Source organism: Topomyia yanbarensis, chromosome 3 (assembly GCF_030247195.1).
Source record: "Topomyia yanbarensis strain Yona2022 chromosome 3, ASM3024719v1, whole genome shotgun sequence".
NCBI classification, from domain to species: Eukaryota; Metazoa; Arthropoda; class Insecta; order Diptera; family Culicidae; genus Topomyia; species Topomyia yanbarensis.
The window spans coordinates 86,719,543-86,738,141 of record NC_080672.1 but is presented as its reverse complement, the minus strand read 5'-3'; the positions used below and the strand labels follow the sequence as shown (position 1 = coordinate 86,738,141).

At 42.2% G+C, this 18,599-nt stretch overlaps 1 protein-coding gene across 1 annotated transcript in view; it reads left to right on the top strand.

The window, feature by feature from the left end:
• LOC131689738 (zinc transporter foi) overlaps nt 1-10,771 on the top strand; it is a 35,518-nt gene extending 24,747 nt beyond the window's left edge. The window contains exons 3-6 of the mRNA XM_058975032.1: nt 9,215-9,544; nt 9,611-9,765; nt 9,828-10,434; nt 10,493-10,771. Of these exons, the coding sequence (XP_058831015.1) occupies nt 9,215-9,544; nt 9,611-9,765; nt 9,828-10,434; nt 10,493-10,758 (1,358 nt within the window). The 3' untranslated portion in view covers nt 10,759-10,771. The remainder of the gene's footprint in view (nt 1-9,214; nt 9,545-9,610; nt 9,766-9,827; nt 10,435-10,492) is intronic.
• The last annotated feature ends 7,828 nt before the right edge of the window (nt 10,772-18,599 follow it).

The following is an 18,599-nucleotide window of genomic DNA, read 5'->3' as shown; positions in this document are numbered from 1 at the left end:
CTGAGGCTGTCCGAAACGATGAAGTAGTGATCTGTGGGCAGAGAGTCGATGATCCCAAGGGTGTACTGAATTGCAGCTAACTCTGCGACGTAAACTGAAGCGGGATCATTGAGCTTGAATGAAGCGGTGATAGTATTGTTGAAGATACCGAAGCCAGTGGACCCATCGAGATTTGATCCGTCAGTGTAAAACATTTTGTCGCAGTCGACTTCTCGGAATTTATTATAAAATATATTGGGGATCACCTGCGGGCGTATATGGTCCGGGATTCCACGAATCTCTTCCTTCATGGATGTGTCGAAGAATACAGTAGAATCAGAAGTATCTAGGAAACGGACACGGTTGGGATTGTACGAAGAAGGATTGATGCTCTGTGCCATGTAGTCGAAGTACAAGGACATAAAACGGGTTTGAGAATTAAGCTCGACGAGCCTCTCGAAGTTTTCAATTACCAACGGGTTCAGAATGTCGCATCGGATGAGCAATCGATATGAGAGTTCCCAAAATCGATTTTTTAGCGGAAGAACGCCCGCCAGCACTTCAAAACTCATCGTATGGGTCGAGTGCATGCAACCCAAGGCAATGCGCAAGCAACGATACTGGATTCTCTCCAGTTTGATGAAGTGTATGTTCGCAGCGGAGCGGAAACAGAAACACCCGTACTCCATCACCGACAATATCGTTGTTTGGTACAACCTGATCAGGTCTCCTGGGTGAGCACCCCACCATGTTCCAGTTATTGTTCGGAGAAAATTGATCCTTTGTTGGCATTTCTGTTTCAGATACCTAATGTGACATCCCCAGGTACCTTTAGAGTCGAACCAGACCCCGAAATATTTAAATGTGAAAACCTGGTTGATCGTTGCACCCATTAATAAAAGCTGGAGTTGCGCCGGCTCACGCTTCCTAGAAAAAACAACCAACTCAGTTTTCTCCGTGGAGAACTCAATACCCAGCTGAAGAGCCCAAGCAGACAAATTGTCCAAGGTATTTTGTAATGGTCCTTGCAAGTCGGCAGCTTTGGGCCCTGTAACAGAGACCACCCCGTCGTCTGCAAGTTGCCTGAGCGTGCATGAATTGGCAAGACAATCGTCAATGTCATTCACGTAAAAATTGTAGAGCAGGGGACTTAGACATGAGCCCTGGGGAAGACCCATGTAGCTAAATCGCGATGTTGTTAAATCACCATGCGAAAAACGCATGTGCTTTTCAGACAACAGATTTAGCAAAAAGTTATTTAAAATTGGTGAAAGACCATGCTGGTGCAGCTTCTCTGACAGAATGTTGATAGAAACTGAGTCAAAAGCCCCCTTAATATCCAAGAAGACTGATGCCATCTGCTCTTTGTTAGCATAGGCCATTTGGATTTCTGTAGAAAGCAACGCAAGGCAATCGTTCGTCCCTTTGCCTTTGCGGAAGCCAAATTGTGTATCTGACAGTAAGCCATTTGCTTCAACCCAATTGTCGAGGCGAAACATGATCATTTTCTCGAACAACTTCCGAATACAGGACAGCATTGCAATCGGCCGATACGAGTTGTGGTCGGAGGCTGGTTTTCCTGGTTTTTGGATGGCGATGACCTTCACCTGGAGATTCATAAGGGACAATGTTACCCTCAAGAAACTTGTTAAATAAATTCAACAGGCGCCTTTTTGCAGTGTCAGGCAGATTCTTCAGCAAGTTGAATTTGATTCTGTCTAACCCTGGGGCGTTATTGTTGCACGATAAGAGAGCAAGTGAGAACTCCACCATCGAAAACGGTGTTTCGTTCACGGTATCGTGAGAAGACGCGGCGCGGTACGTTTTCTGTACCGGGACAGAGTCCGGACAGATCTTCTTGGCGAAAGCGAATATCCAACGGTTTGAATATTCCACGTTCTCGTTGGTACTATTATGATTACGCATACGTCGAGCCGTACCCCAAAGAGTGCTCATCGCTGTTTCTCTCGTTAACCCGTCGACGAACCGGCGCCAATAACTGCGTTTTTTGGCTTTCATTAGACTCTTCATTCGCCTTTCTAACGACGCGTACTGTTGATAGCTAGCGGGTAACCCGTCTTCCCGGAAGGCCTTATATGCAGTGGACTTTTCCGCGTACAGATCTGAGCACTCTTTATCCCACCACAGGGTGGGAGACCGTCCATGGGTATTCGCGCTGGGTACTGGTTTAGTCTGAGCTTGATTCGCACTGTCGAGAATCAAGCCAGCCAAAAACCTGTACTCTTCCTCCGGAGGAAGTTCTTGAGTGGATTCGATTTTAACGGATATCGCGGTCGCGTAACTCTTCCAATCAATGTTCCGTGTGAGGTCATACGATACATTGATTGTTTCCGATGGTCTTGAACCGTTAGCAATTGAAATCACGATAGGCAAATGATCGCTACCGTGGGGATCAGGGATCACCTGCCACATGCAATCTAACTGTAGCGATGTCGAGCAAAGCGATAAATCCAACGAGCTTGCGCGTGCTGGTGGTGTAGGAATCCGCATCATTTCTCCCGTGTTTAAGATGGTCATGTTGAAATTGTCGCAAAGATCTTGGATTAATGTTGATCTATTATCATCATGAAGACAACCCCATACCGTACCGTGCGAGTTAAAGTCTCCCAGAACTAGCCGCGGTGCCGGTAAGGATTCCGTGATATTACAAAGCGTTCGGTCCCCTCTGGAGGCTCTAGGAGGAATGTAGATGGAAGCAATGCAAAGGTCTTTACCTTTGATTAAAACTTGACAAGCGACAATTTCAATGCCTGGTGTTGAAGGGAGGTTAATTCGGTTGAAAGAATAGCACTTTTTGATCCCCAAAAGTACTCCTCCATATGGGTTTTCTCGATCCAGACGAATTATATTAAAGTCGTGGAAGTTGAGATTTATATCGGAAGTTAACCAAGTTTCACATAATGCGAAAGCATCGCATTTTAAACTATTTAGTAAAAATTTAAAGGAATCGATTTTCGGGAGGATACTTCTGCTGTTCCACTGTAGAACAGTGATCGAATCGGTGACCTCGTTCGATGACTTAGCCATCGAAGGATACGATCGCTGCAAGGAGGGGCCATTTAGTAGTCAACTGCTTCAAAAATGTTTGCACTATAGGGAGAAAACGTATCAGAAGGCTTTTAAGAGGATCAGTAACATTGAAAGCTGTGAAAATTAAGTCCACTATGTCAGAAAATTTCATTAGTCCGCTACTGGACTGAGTATCTGTTTGAAAAAAGGGGACACTTGGGGTTTTGGATGTCCCTGGCAGTGGTGGGTACTCCTTGTTAGAATTAATATTTCCAAGTCCTGGAGCAAATTGCTTCGGCTTTTGTGCATCACTTCCGTTGGATTTATTGGTTGTAGATGGCGCACTCTGAGTGGACGACACCTTGGCACCCTTACGAGGCAATGTAGGGGAGGCTGGATTTCTCCTCTTCCTGGATTCCCCTGGGTTAACCAAAGATGTTCCCTCTCGTGGGTCGTCAGATTCTTGCTGAACGTTAGCCAAACCAGCATAGGGATTTTCGGACAGGACAGATGGCGAAGCATTCTTTAGCATTTCTGCATAAGAACGCCTTGAGCGTTCCTTAAGGGAGCGCTTAATTTTATCCCCGCGCTGCTTGTACGCAGGACATGATTTAAGAGCATGTGAAGGGCCCCCGCAGCAAATACACTTTTCAGTTTCTTTGTCGCAAGAGTCATCCTCATGCTCTCCTTCGCATTTGCCGCATCGTTTCTTATTTCCACAATATGTGGCTGTGTGGCCCAACTGCTTGCAATTGCTGCAGCTCATGACCCGCGGTACAAACAGGCGAACTGGTAGGCGAACCCTGTCAAGGAGGATGTAGTTGGGAAGAGAGGACCCGGCGAATGTCACCCGAAGCGAGCCTGATAGAGAGTAGGTAGTCTTACCTCCCTCGGTGTTTGCGGTATACAATTGTTTGCATTCTAAGATCTTAATCTGTTCAAGAGAGGGGTCCTTAAAGCAGCCAACCCCGTGCTCCAACAGTTCTTCGCATTTCAGGCCCGGTTCGGACACTACCCCATCGATTTCACAGGCCACACAAGGCACGTACGCTTTAAATTCCCGCGTAAAGCGCTCACAGCAAGCAATCGCGTTTGCCTGGCCGAGATCACTCACTAGAACACGTATCTTGTTTGCCCGAACACGTGTTATCTGAGTTACGGCCGGGTAATTAGCAGTCAGATCTCGAGAAAGTTTTAATATATTAACCGGTTTCTCTCCGGTCCGAAAATATACCACCCATGGCCCAGAGGAACCTTCTGGGTACTGCTTTATACGGGGAGCAATGCGAGTATTAGGGGGATCAGGGACTTCCATGATTGCATCAGATGGTATTTCGCCCTCGGCCATTTAAGCACGAGGGCAGAGCGTTATATAAACGGGAATGTGTCTTATTATTTGATTACAAGGTAGAGTAAAAGTAGGGAAAAGGAAAGAAAGCAAACGAGGAAAAAAAATAAAGCAAAACTTATCTGCAAACAACGTCGATTGTTCCGCACCAGCGAAAACAATGTACTGGATTTACTGTCGGCACCAGCAGAACGGCAGCTAACGAACGAACAAAGGATGACCTTGATTCACTAAAATTTACACACCGAACACCACTGTGAAATATAACGATCCGTTCCGTTCAAAGGTTGGGAGACGTATGAGAGTAAGGATGTGAAGTATACAGATAGGAAAACTAGAAGTGGCAGGGTCATTAGAACAGGCTTAATACCTTAATTGGTTGCTGTGTCTGCAGTAGCTACCCACCGCAGCAAATGGATTCCCATCAGTTTTTTTCTTTTTTCCTTTTTTTAATTTCGACTATGTTAGTCACATTTTCTTTTTTGCATTTAATCGTCGACAGGTTTTCAGTGGTGATCTTGCGTGGCTTTTCTTTTTTCGGTTGTCACGGTAAAGATGGATAAGTCTGTCTATGCCAAGACACATGCTGGTGAACTCGGGTGATTCGTAGTTATGCTGCCTAAGCTAGACCCTCATCAGCAGAAGACAAAAGTTAAGCCCGTAAGATATTACGCCTGTTCTAATGACCCTGCCACTTCTAGTTTTCCGATCTGTATACTTTACATCCTTGCTCTCACTTGAGTGCTATGGCTCTAATTTTCATAACTTTCCCTACTCGGTAATCTTTAGACATTCAATTATGTCGTTAAAATGTAAAAAAGAAAATGTGACTAACATAATCGAAATAAAAAAAACCTATTTTAATCCACCTAGCGGTGCAATTGTGCCTTTCTGAATCATGAATCACGAGAATGTGTGCGTTGTTTACATTCATTAAAAGCTTTTAAATGTATATATTACATTTTATTATTGTACATCACATGACAACTATATACAGGAAAATAAATCATTATTCGAGTTCTAAAATTTTGAAAAAGAAAAAACAGCCACGGTAATATTGAACTGAAAAAAGGTGCGAAATCGGCAAAGTCCCAAAAAGTCGATTTTTATAAAAAAAGATTTTTCGAGATAACATAAAATCTCGACGTTTTATGCATTTTAAAGACGTTTGGCATCAAAAATACGAATTCGATTTCTGAAATTTCATGGGGTCCCCCCCTTGAAAAAAAAATTGAGTTCCGGCTTATATGGGAATTTCATATGTGACCGGACGATTTAGTCTATATTTCCGGACCCATATAATCGATCCGTACGAAATTGACATATTGACATCTATGGGGATATTATAGCTATTATTTGGGACTAAGTTTGTGAAAATCGGCCCAACCATTTTCGGGAAACTGATGTGAGTTCGTAAATTTTGAAAGATGGCCGCTTTTCCCGGGCACTTCCGGAACCGTCTATGGTGGTCAATGTAGTCAACGAAAGTTTGGTTGGCCGTCGGTGACCTAGAACAGCAAATTTAAGTTGTTTGAGAGACATTTTAGCGAAATTTTTACCTTTTTTGCTTTTATCGGAGAATCGGTTTGAATCACAATTTGCTATGTGATCGCACGCCACAACCTGTAACTCCGGAACCGGAAGTCGGATCGGGATGAAATTAAATAGCCATTTACGGGGACGCAATACCTTTCATTTGAGGCCAAGTTTAATCGAATCGGTCTAGCCATCTCCGAGAAACCGATGTGACTGTTATTCTGAATTTAGATACTTCCGCCGGGGCTTCCGGAACCGATGATGGTGGCCAATGTGGCCGAATAGACTTTGAATGGATGTTAGTGACCTAATACTACAAATCGAAGCAGTTGTGGTCATATTTTGGAAAAATTTTCACCTTTATACATTCATTGCAGAATTTATTAAAATCGACATTTTCTGCGTGTTCGTACTCATCACCCTGTAATTCCGGAACCGGAAGTCGGATCCATTAGAAATTCAATAGCAGCCTATGGGAACGTTGCACCTTTCATTTGAGACTAAGCTTGTCAAAATCGGTTCAGCCATCTCTGAGAAAAATGAGTGACATTTTTGGTCACATACACACACACACATTCGCACATACACACACATACATACACACACATACATACACACACAGACATTTGCCGAATTCGACGAACTGAATCGAATGGTATATGTCACTCGGCCCTCCGGGCCTCCGTTAAAAAGTCGGTTTTCAGAGCAATTGCAATACCTTTCTATTGAGAAAGGCAAAAAGTGAATATAATTATTTTTGTTTTGTGAACTTCAGTCACGGTTTCCGCCATGTTATTAACAAATCGATTTTCTGTACGTGAACTAGTTCACAACCTTTATAACCATTTTTCATAAAACCGAAGGTTAACTCATGTTTTATTCATACATTTAGGAACATTAGTTCACAAAATCAAAACAGTCGGAATTTTTCGCTTGAACTATTTCACGATTTTACTCATAAATCCATGAAATGCTCGTGGTCTAATTCATGGTTTCTAATATATTAGTTCAATATCCATGCTCATGAAAGAGTTCACAAGATCATCAAATATTATATATGTATTCGTGAACTGGTTCATGATTCCTAGTATAGTAGTCAATACTTACCATTCGTGCTCGTCAAATAGTTCACCCAATCATCGAATATTAATCATGTTTTCGTGAACCATGATAATAATGTAATAATGAATAATCCATGATAATAGTGTAAGCACGGCTTACCATTCGTGCTCGCGAAATAGTTCATGTTTTCGTGAACTGGTTCATGATGCCTTGTTCAATAATCACGACATGTGCTGGGTAAAAAGTTCACAAAATCATGAAACATCAGTCATGGATTCGTGAACTAGTTCATGATTTCTAGTGTATGATTTACGATCTAACTTGCATGCTTGTGATATTTAGAAGATATCCCTAATAGTTTTAAATTTTATGCAACATGCTCATGATTTTTTCACATGAACTGTTTCACAAAATTTAAAGTATTATTCGTGGAATCTACAAGCAGTAAATATAAGAAAACTGTTAGGACCTCGAAAATCGATATTTATTTGATAAGGTTCAGTGTGATGTCTAGACAGAAAACAAAAATTGCGCTGAGCACTAAAATACATGCAATCGTGTTTGTGATGTAGTTATTAGAACAAGATAATCAGTCACACTTTTATAATCCAGTTAATATTGTCACGTTACTTCGAGTAAAAGATCCGTAAGTAACCAAAAAACAATAACGCGATAAGGCGAAGTGAAATTTCAAACATCATGATAAAACGACTGATATCACGAACATCATTCCACGTATCAAATTCGAAAGTAAGCTTAGGAACAAAATATCACGATAACGTGTATATAAATTACAAAAATCGTGGCTAAGATCCTGAGATCATGAACATAAATTACTCTACTCGTGATAAAATATCACGATAAGGTGAATAGAAATAGCGAAAATCGTGACTATGATCCTGAAATCGTAAACAAATTTTCTCTTCTCTGACAAAAAGATCCGACAGTAAACTCATGACGGTAATGTGAAGAGAAATTACGAAAATCGCGAATTAACTCCTGAAATTATCAACCTCGTTTAAATGTTGGCTGGGAATTCTTAAATTATGAACCAGAATCATAACAAAAACTAAATATGTCCCGGTAACAATCACAGTAAATCAACCGAACATTTGAATGTAACGCAATGTACCTATTCGAGACGAATTATTTTTTAGGCCCACAAAGTTTCTTGATTTATAACTCACAATTTCAGATACTTGAACACAATTTTCATAAATCGCTCAGTTAACGAAATCGTGATTTTTGTTCATAAAGCTATGAACAGATTTAGTTAGTGCAGCTGCATCGCAAAAGACCAAAAACAGCATATGACTTAATGACCCAATTCAGGTTTACGCATCTGAGAATAATCCCGTCCAGTTAACGCAACTAAGTAGTGAAGTTTGGAACGTACTGAGGACCTGCTTTGGTTTTAGGGGACAGAGATAGCCTGTGCTGCTATGGGCCTTCCATTTGAGGTCGGTGTCATCCGACCCTATCTAGAGAGAGAGCGGTACATGTACCAGTCAAACGACGTCTCAAAAGTTATGAACAATTCAAGATTCGTAGCAACCAGTTGCCATGATTAGGACTTTACTAGTATCAGTCCCAATGTACTCAACGGTGCTCGATGTTGGGCTAAGGTGCTTGAAGCGGTTTTGTTGTGTGTCTGACTGGCACCAACTTAGCATCAGTTACATGTTTAATCCAAACTAACGCCAGCTAACCGCTAAATCCAAATAGCTCACACAAGTTATGGGAACGTCTAAACCAACAGGTTGATCCCGAGTGATGTCTCAGGAATCTATGGTAAATCCGGTCCCTTTAGAATTAAAGAATTCTAAAAAAGTTTTAGAACCCAATATGAGCTAGAAAATAGTTGGGCTTGAAACTGTCATTAATTTTTCACGACTAATCCCTAATCTCTATACCAGATTTCTGGTAAATATTCAATGATAAAACAATGACTACAGTAATCTTAAACGTGTGCAAGATGTATTTCGCGCAGTGATATGATTTCCTCATGTCAGTCATTTTAAGACAGCTTAATGCACCTCACATTGTATCATTTGTGATAAGAAACTGCATCCACTTGAGAGTAACATATTTCTGGGCTGTTGTAAATTATTTTATCATAAACATGAATATTTATAACTCAACCAAACAAATTCCGCTTCTATCTTCTATGTAATTTGGTGGAACCAATTCAAACACAAAAATGTGTACAGTGTAAGCACGATAAGCAACATTGTTTTAATTTCAACTCTTCTGTTGCAGATCACCGAAAGTCATGCCTTTCCCCCATGTCCATGGTGCACTTAATCCTCGAGGAACCAGCCGTTTCAGGGGATTTTTTGCACTCCAACTTCAACTACGATCTGGATCCAGGCAATCGACATCGTCGTTCGCTGCCACACCCACACGACCATGAACATGAGCAGCTGGATCAGGAAGTGGAGGAAATCATCGCCGCAAGGATTAAGATCACTCCGTCAACGTTCAAAGATCTGTGCCCTGCGCTGCTAGCTCAAATCGACCAAAGAGCGTGCAACCAAAAATATCAATTAAATGATCAGCCTCGCGTGGAGAAGCAGGTGTTTTCTTCTGGTAAGTTAAAACGAATCAACACAATGATAATTGATTTGAATTAGAACACTTTTCATTTCATTTCAGCGTGGTTGTACGCCACGATCTGTGTTACAATAATATCGGTGTGCGGCCTAACGGGTGTCGCAATGGTTCCTCTGGCCAAATCGGTTGCTTACGATGAAATTCTTCGCTTTCTGGTAGCTCTCGCCGTAGGAACTCTTTGTGGGGACGCGTTGATGGTAAGTTTGCTATTCAATTACACCACAAGCCACAACCGAACAATCCCTATAAATCCTTCCAGCATTTACTGCCACACGCCTTAGTATCGCCGGCTGATCACGAAAATAAATTGGAGACTGCTACAGGTGGACACAAACACAGCGATGAACCCGTTTGGCTATGCTTTTGTGCCTTCCTCAGTGCTCTCTTCATGTACACTTTGGAAACATTGTTGCCTTTGTTCAGATCTGAAAAGGATGAGGGCCATCATCATCACGGCCACCATCATCGCGGACACTCGCATGCGAAAGTGGCCGCGGTGACGGAGCCGGAACCTCCACAAACGCGAAGAAACACCAACATCACCGATGATATTGAAATGGATCTGCAGGATAGTAAGCGGAAAGAGTTGAACACAATGCTGGAGAAGCAAAAGAAGGCCAGCAAACCACTGAGTCCGGTGGCTTTTATGGTCATTCTCGGTGACGGTTTGCATAACGTTACCGATGGTCTAGCTATCGGGGCAGCATTCGCTGCGGATCCTGTCACTGGAATGGCCACTGCTTTTGCCATTCTATGCCACGAGCTACCGCACGAGCTAGGCGATTTCGCACTGCTGCTGCGGACGGGTGTCAGCATTCGACGAGCAATGCTTCTCAATGTTGTTTCCTCTGTTTTGAGTTTCTTAGGTAATTTGATAACATATTCAAATGAATCTAACAGTATTATTCGGAACATAAATTTCAGGTATGGCCATTGGTCTTCTTATAACCGGGCTCCATGAATCGGTCGTACGATGGATTTACGCAGGAACGGCTGGGACGTTTCTCTATATTGCACTGGCTGATTTGATACCGGAGATGAATCGAGGCCACGTGGAGGCGTCTCAGGTGGAGCAAAAGTCTTGTAAATTAAGAATAGTTTGGTCGCAAATTAGTGGCATGTTTTTGGGCGGCATTATTATGCTAGGAATAGCACTCAACGAAGATCAATTACGGTTATTGTTTGAATAAATTATAAATTGTTTTTCCTAGTGTTTATTCGATGTCAGAATATTATTCGAGAATTCCAAGGTCTGCAATTTTGCCAACTCAATCACTTTAAAATAGAAAAAAAAACCTTGCTTTAATCACCTGGCGGTGCAATTGTGTTTTTCTCATAATACTCATGATAAACTTTCAAATACAAAGGAATCAAAAACAATATTTGATTTCTTAAATGATGTAAAAAAGAAATGCGCAATCGAAAACTCGAACCATTAGAACCAACGATCGGACCGCATATTATATTTTCCGTTTGAAACTTAGTTTGTGAAAATCGGCTCGGTCATCACCAAAGACATATTTGATTGGCCAAACCTGCTAGACCTGCAAATCAAAGTAATTTGAAATTCATTTCATTAGATTTTACTGATTTTTGGGGAAAATTCCAATGTGATCGTAATCAACATCAACCAAGAATTCGCTGGGAACTGCGCGATGATAACTAAGGAATTTTACAAGCTCGGGACACCAAGAATCGACATAGGTGGCTGATGTGGTCCAAGCTACTTTGATTGGTCATTAGTGATCTAGACCCGCAAATCCAAATAAATTTGCACCCATTTCAATATGTACTGCGTCATTTGCACATCATGGTGGTGCCACTATATAATGGGGCTTTGCTGTGTGATCACACTCTTTAACTCGTAACTCCGGAACCGGACGTCTGATCAACAAAAAAAAATCAATAGTAACTTATGGAAGCATTAGACCGTCCACTAAGTGCGTGCAAATCGGCTCAGCGTTCTCTGACACACATACATGCCTTGACTATATGAGGGCGTCTGCAGGCTAACAGGGCGTCTGCAGGTAATGTATTATTCAGATTCCCCCTGATAACGATAACTGGGATTCCCCATTCAAGAAGTGGTAGAACGCTCATATGAAGGCTACTTAATCGCCAATTCAACGGCGTCTTCATGTGCAGCTGTTACGCACCTCCAATATAGTAGACAGTGCAGTAGTTCAACCTAATGCTGGAGCAGTTAACCGAGCAGTTGATTAGCAGAAAGTCGGAAGTCAGTGGCAGTGACTTCAGTGCCTGGGCTGTGGAAGGTAGCATTAGAGGAACCAACAAAAGAGTGTGGATCCTGCAGAAAGCTCTAGCGTAGTTATACGTATGATTGTGCAATGAAGGTTCCGTTAGCACATTTCTGAGAGACGGGAGGAAGTCTATCATCGACGTCACATTTTGTATCTCTTCACTGACGGCGAACATGGACTGGAGAGTATGCGAGAAGTATATTCATAGCGATCAGGCGTTTCGCTACCGTATCTACCGTATCTACGAAACCCTAAGGCTGTTCGCAATGCTGTGATGTAAATTTGTTTCAAAATGACAAGCCTTCGAATAATTTGGATCTGTCAAAATACGTATAGAACACGGTGTTCCCAATGCGATGATTTAGGCACGTGTTGTAAATGTTGTATATTTGATTTTGTTATTGTTTGTCACTTATATGACACCTAGGACATTGCAAGATGACGTCATAAGAGCAAAAATGCTCGAAAAAATTACAGTTCAGCGAGCTTGTTTACATGGTGTTAGAAATCGAACAAAGATTCTTGTACTGGGTGGGATCAAAAATTTTCTAAGTCCATGTAAACAAGCTCTCTGAGCTGTCAGAAAAGCGAGGTTATACATTTTCATGCAATGCTCTTGTTTTTTCTGTTATCAGTCGTCACACATACTAATGAAAAAAATTTAGAACAGTGTTCTATTCGTGTTTTAAATTATGGAATATTTAAAACAAAATAGTCGAGCTGTTTTAAATCTTATCCAAAAAAGTGCTCGAAAAATAGAACTGCATCTCAGCATTGTGATCGATATGTTTTAGTCGGTGATGTGAAATTGAACATCTTATATAGAATACATCAGCGTTGCGAACAGCCTAATGTGGATCGGAGAAAAATGACCGGCAAGCGAAAGTGAAAGACGAAAACATTCAACAAATACTTCTTCGTTGAGGTATTTCGGCCGAACAGTGGAACTGATAACGTAGATGCGGAAGGATTGTGACGCCACTATGCCGTGAAAACTGGAGTCGCGCAATAGACGGTGTCCAGCTTGCTGGTGGAACGAGACGCTGAGTACGCTACGCGCCACTTGTTTCATAAACAGAAGGTGGACTCAGCAATATCGGAGCCACAGAGAGAAGAGCGCAAGGCAGCATTTCGGGAAGCTAGAGTCGCTATAAAACGGGAAATCAGACTTAGCAAGTCAGATTGCCACAAGGTGTTGTGCCGAGAAGTAGACGTCAATCCTTGGGTCGACGCGCGCCGTGTCGTCATAGCGAAAATGAAGAGCTCGACGATGCCAGCCGAAATGTACACAGATAAGCTGAAGATCATCGAGGGCCTTTTTCGAATCACGATCCAAGTATCTGGCCACCGACACTGTTCGGCGAAGAAGAAGAAGCAAACACGGACGATCGGCAAGTGACTAATGATGATCTCGCAGAAGCATCGAAGCACCTGAAATAGAAAGAATAGACACCAAACGTGGTCCTGAAAGCTGCGATCCTGGCATATCCGGATATGTTCAGGATGGTGTTACAGAAGTTTTTAAATGAAGGCAACTTCCCCGAAATGTGGAAGCTGGTCTTTCTGTCCAGGGAAGCCACCGTGCGATACAGCCCCATATAGACCTACATGTCTGCTGGATACACTCGGAAAACTCCTAGAAAGAATCATCCTTAACAGGCTAACGAAATGCACGGAGGGTGAACGCGGACTGTCCATGATGCAGTTCGGATTTCGCAAAGAAGTATCGACTGTGGAGGCAATTCGGACAGTGCTCGAGAGTGCCAAGCATGCATCTAAACAGAAGCGAAGAGGAGATTGATAGTGCGCTTGGCTCACGATTAATGTGGATAATGCATTTACCAGCGCCAGTTTTGTGAAATAGTGCATACATAAAGGAATAAAAAGCTGGATAAAACGATCTTTAACATGAACAAAAGAACGTTTGTTCATTCGATCATACCTGGTTCAACATCGACACACTTTGTATTTTGCGTATTGTTGTTTTATCGGCGAAAATTACCACGCGAACCATTATACAGATGCCGCTAGTGTAACAACGTATTTTAATTTAAGCAATTAGGACACCATCTGACGCACTTTTTGTTCCATGGCGGTTCGTCGGTGGTCAAGCTGCAAATAGCTAACCACAAGACGGAGGTATTTTAGTCAGCCACTACAAAGCGGTTCAACGGATGCAGATCGACGTCGGAGAGCTCGTGATTGTACGTGAGTGTACTGAAGCAATTGGGAGCAGGGATGCCAACGGTACCGATAAACTACATTTTTTTCGATATATTTACATTTGCACAAGCCGTACAGCCCGCTACAGCGACGCATCACTACAGCTCTTGCCAGAACAGTAGTCAAACCGAGTACATTTTGCCGTACAGCAGTAGAATACATTTTTGTTTTGCTGCTGTACTCCGACTGCTCGGTGAGAGTGTGGCGTAGTAAAGTTTGTTCTCTCGCTTTGTACATTTTTCTCTGCATAGTCAAAGGGAGAGTCCCGCACACGAAAGCGTTGATGCCGGCCGTGGCGTAAATGAGCCGCATTCATTGTAGTCATTTTTGAATAAAAATATTAAAAAGATTGAAAATATTAAAAAATGTAAAATAAGGAAAGCGAAGCTGTACCGCTCGCGTCTGGTGGCTGTACTGGGGACAGTAGTTTTCTGTCATGTTACTGCTTTACACACAGGCAGCCGTACAGCGCTGGGCGTCCTGCACTAGCGAATGACAGCAGCATCGAGAGAGAAATGAGAATGTAGGCAGAAAAATTACAGCCGTGGAAAAGGTAGGCATTTTGCATCCTTGATTGGGAGTGATAATCGACGACCGGTTGAGCGTCAACTACGCTTGCGAAAAGGCGTCGAAGGCAACAAACGCAATAGCAAAGATCATGCCAAACGTCGGAGGTCTTAAAAACAGCACGAGACGTCTGCTATCTAGTGTTTCGTCATGGATATTGTGATATGGGATTCCTGTCTGTGGTGCGACGGAGAAAACCAAGCGGAACCGCTAATACCTGAACAGGACGATACGGCTGATGGTCGTACGAGTCGCTAGGGCGTACAGAATAATATCGTCGGAGGCAATATGCTTTGTTGCCGGGGTGAACACCATCAGCATCACCATGGCGGGGGATATCGAGTGCCATAATCGAAAAATCACCAGAAACGTGAGAAAACCTGCGAGAATCGATGCGATGAAGTGGCCGCAGGAATGGGACAATACGAAGAAAGGAAGGTGGATCTACCGGCTCATCCCAAACCTGTCGATGTTGGTCAATAGAAGGCACGAAAATTTGACCTTCCACCTGACTCCCCTTTTGTAGGGACTGGGCTACTTCAGGAAGTACCTTTATCGGTTCGGCACGCAACGTCACCATTGTGCCCGAAGTGTGAAAACGTCGGGGAGACACCGGAGCAAGTGTTCTTCGAATGTCCGAAGTAAGAAACGACACGCAGGGAGTTGCTTGAAACGAGAGGAAAGGACACGGATAATGTCGTCTACAGAATGACAAACAATATAAACACGTGGAACGCGGTCAACAGAGTGGTGACGCAGATCATGACTACCTTACAGCAGAATTGGCATGATGATCAGCGAGCAACGGTTTCGGGAGAGCAAGATCCACCGCCGGGGAATAGTCGAGTGGACTGCAATCCAGCACCGGGTATGGGTCGTCTGGGCGCCAGCGAACCGGACGCCACGCTCCAACCGGAATCGCCGGACCGACAACGGCACCCAACTGATTGGCCCGTGAGAAATATAATGAAAACCGGACAATCGGTATCGGGAGAACTTCTTTCGCTGGTAGCGACAAGACACCACCAGTGGCGGGTCGTTGGAGTACCAGCAAACCGAACGCCTTGCTCCACCGAAATTGCTGGACCGACCTCGGCATTTGGCTGGTTGGCTCCGTTTTGGGAGAACTTCTCTCGCCAGTCAATTCTCCGTTTTTCTATTCGCAGGAGAAGAGTAGAAAAACTCTAGAATGAGAACTTCGGAGATTCCATTTTGTATCGATTGGATTTTGGTTTAGCTGTCAAAAAACGAATCCAATCGAACACTGGCCATCCTTATAACATTGGACGTGTTGCCATATAATGTCGGGGCATACGTTGCCAAAAATGCTGTTTTTCTCTCCGCAGTTCTCTTTCTAGAGTAGAAGAAAATAAACTTGTTGACAAAACCCACCACTGAATTGCCAAACAAATGTCTCATGGATTGCCTAATTTTGAATGACATCAGCAAAGTAACCAACTGTGTGGCAATATTGTTGTTTCTCACCAACGGTATTCTCGCGAAATATGTTTTTCTAGTTTTACGAAAACATCTAACGTAGATCACAGCCTTTCGGAGTTTTACGATTGTGTCCCTGTCAAAAAAAATGCGGACGAACATGGTCAGGCGATTTAAATAGTTTGACGTTTGACTCAACTCGCCTGTGCTAATTGCCCCTCGGAACAAATGCAATTTGCGAATGCGATTTAAAGGCAATTTCAATACTTAGACAAATTTTCTGGCAGCTGAAATGGACTTGGTTGTTTTTCGCGTTTTTCAAAAATGGCGGTTCATGTTTGGTTTAACTTTAATTTTTTTTAACAATTGGTGTGTTTTCACTTGTACTTTGTGTAGTGCACTTAATTTAGCCAACGAATGTGGGAAATTGTGGAATCGTGTGTATGTATAGTAGAACAAGATCTCTGACCTAAAGTCTTAATTAACGTCAGATTTTGATAAGTTTTGAAATGCAATACCAATTTCACCACTGATTCTTCCTATAATTTGGTGGTGATTACCTAGTATACTGGTAAGTATATGTGAGTAGATAATGAATCCATTATTTTTAATTTTCATATTAGGCAATAAAGGGCGTTTAAATGGCGCGTTCCGTGGGCGATTTGGGGGCGATTTCAGGGCGGGTTGGGCGGCAAAAAAATGACGGCGGCAAATCGCCCAAATGTTGCATTTGAAATAGCCCCCTAATTGCCAGCAATATGCTGGCAAATTGAAGGGCAATTAGCACAGTCGAGTTGGCAAACAGCCCCCCGTTAGCCAGCAACTTGCCTTTTTTGACTGGGGTGTTTTGCAAAATACTTCAAAAAAGGAATTTTACATAAATCTCCTGGTTGCCAAAACGAACGGGCAAAATAACGAAAATAACTCTTAGAAAATAACTTAGTATGCCATGCAAATTTACTTTTATTTCTCTCCGCGTGTCTTTCTATATAAAATCGTGTCGTGATTCGCTGGTTGGGCCACACCTTTGTCCAACTAGCGAATTTGATTCGTTAGTTGGAACGACTGACAGATGTCAAAAACTCTCCGAAGGAGACGTTAGTGGTGTAATTGCATCTATTCACATCTCTAATAATTGTCAGATTGATTGTCAAAGTAAATTTGACATAAGATTTTGACATTCAGCTGCTTTTAAGTTGAACAATGGTCCAACTAGCGGAGGTCCAACTAAAAAGCGGTCCAGTAAAAAAGTGTCCAACCAGCGAATCACGACTGAATCGTCTTTGCTTCCAACAACTCAAAAGAAAGGAAGGGCCCGACTGAGTCTAATCTCTCGTTTTGTTTTTCACAACACTAAAGACGCTGAATTACTGAATAAAAACTCACCATCTTATCCCAACTAAATAAAATGGTTTGGCAACATTATTTTCTGTAAACTAGCACCACTTTCACAGCGTTAACTTCAGCTGACTCGTATACTACAGTTACCGCAGAGTTGCAACGTCGATAATTTTTTCATCATGAAGTGCTGTGTGAAGTTTTGCACCAATAAAACTACTGCCGGTTTTAAAAATATTGTTTTTTTCGCTTCCTGGTAAACTACGACCTTCGTGCGGAATGGGCCCGGTTCTGTGGTTTACCAGAAAATTATAACATTACGGATAGCTGCAATGGTTGAAGCAACTTTTAGAAGGCACCGTAATGATAAAAGTTATATCGACATAGATTTTTCATTAGGGCTTAAATCGCAAATGTAAACAAACTGCGTTTTCGCTATTACGACATTATGCAACAAAAATACTACAAGATTGAGGTGAAAATTAGTTAAAATGGTTTTTAGTTCGATGTATAATTAAAGAAAACAAAACGGCGAAACATGCATTTTCTTCGAGATTTCGACTTAGGCCCTTCTTCTCATATGGAATATAAAGGCCAAACTTACATTTTTAGACAGAAGCGGGCGTACGGTTATTATTCACAAATAAAAGAATAAACGGCGATTCTGTTATATAAATGATAAGCAATATCTACTATGATCATGTCTACTCGATAGTTGTTGCACATAAACATTCGAATATTTCGATATTTTCATGAAATTTGAAGAAAAGATTCACGCGCCCTTTCTTTTACATAAAAAGTATACTGTCAAGCTCGCCCATTTACTCAGCCCTACCCAGCAAGACAGAGTCAGTTTAGCCCATTTACCGCGCCCTTCTGAAAATTATGTACATGGTTTAGCCCTTCCGCAAATGGTGGTTGCTGAAGGGCGAAATCACGACTGGGATGCAAATTGGGCGTAAGCATTTTTTTAGTTTCTACCCACTAAAAGCACATAGGAATTAAATTCTTTGTTATATTGTCATAAGGTTTAACGAAAAATTCTTCCGGAAAAACACGGTCATAAAGTAATTTATACCTACAATAAAAACTACATTTAGAAAACCTTCGCCGAATATTGAAACTGATTTTTCTCCATTTGAGTACATTGCGACTTAGGCCCTAATGAAAGATCTGTGTCGATATGTTTTACCTTGCCTTAGAGA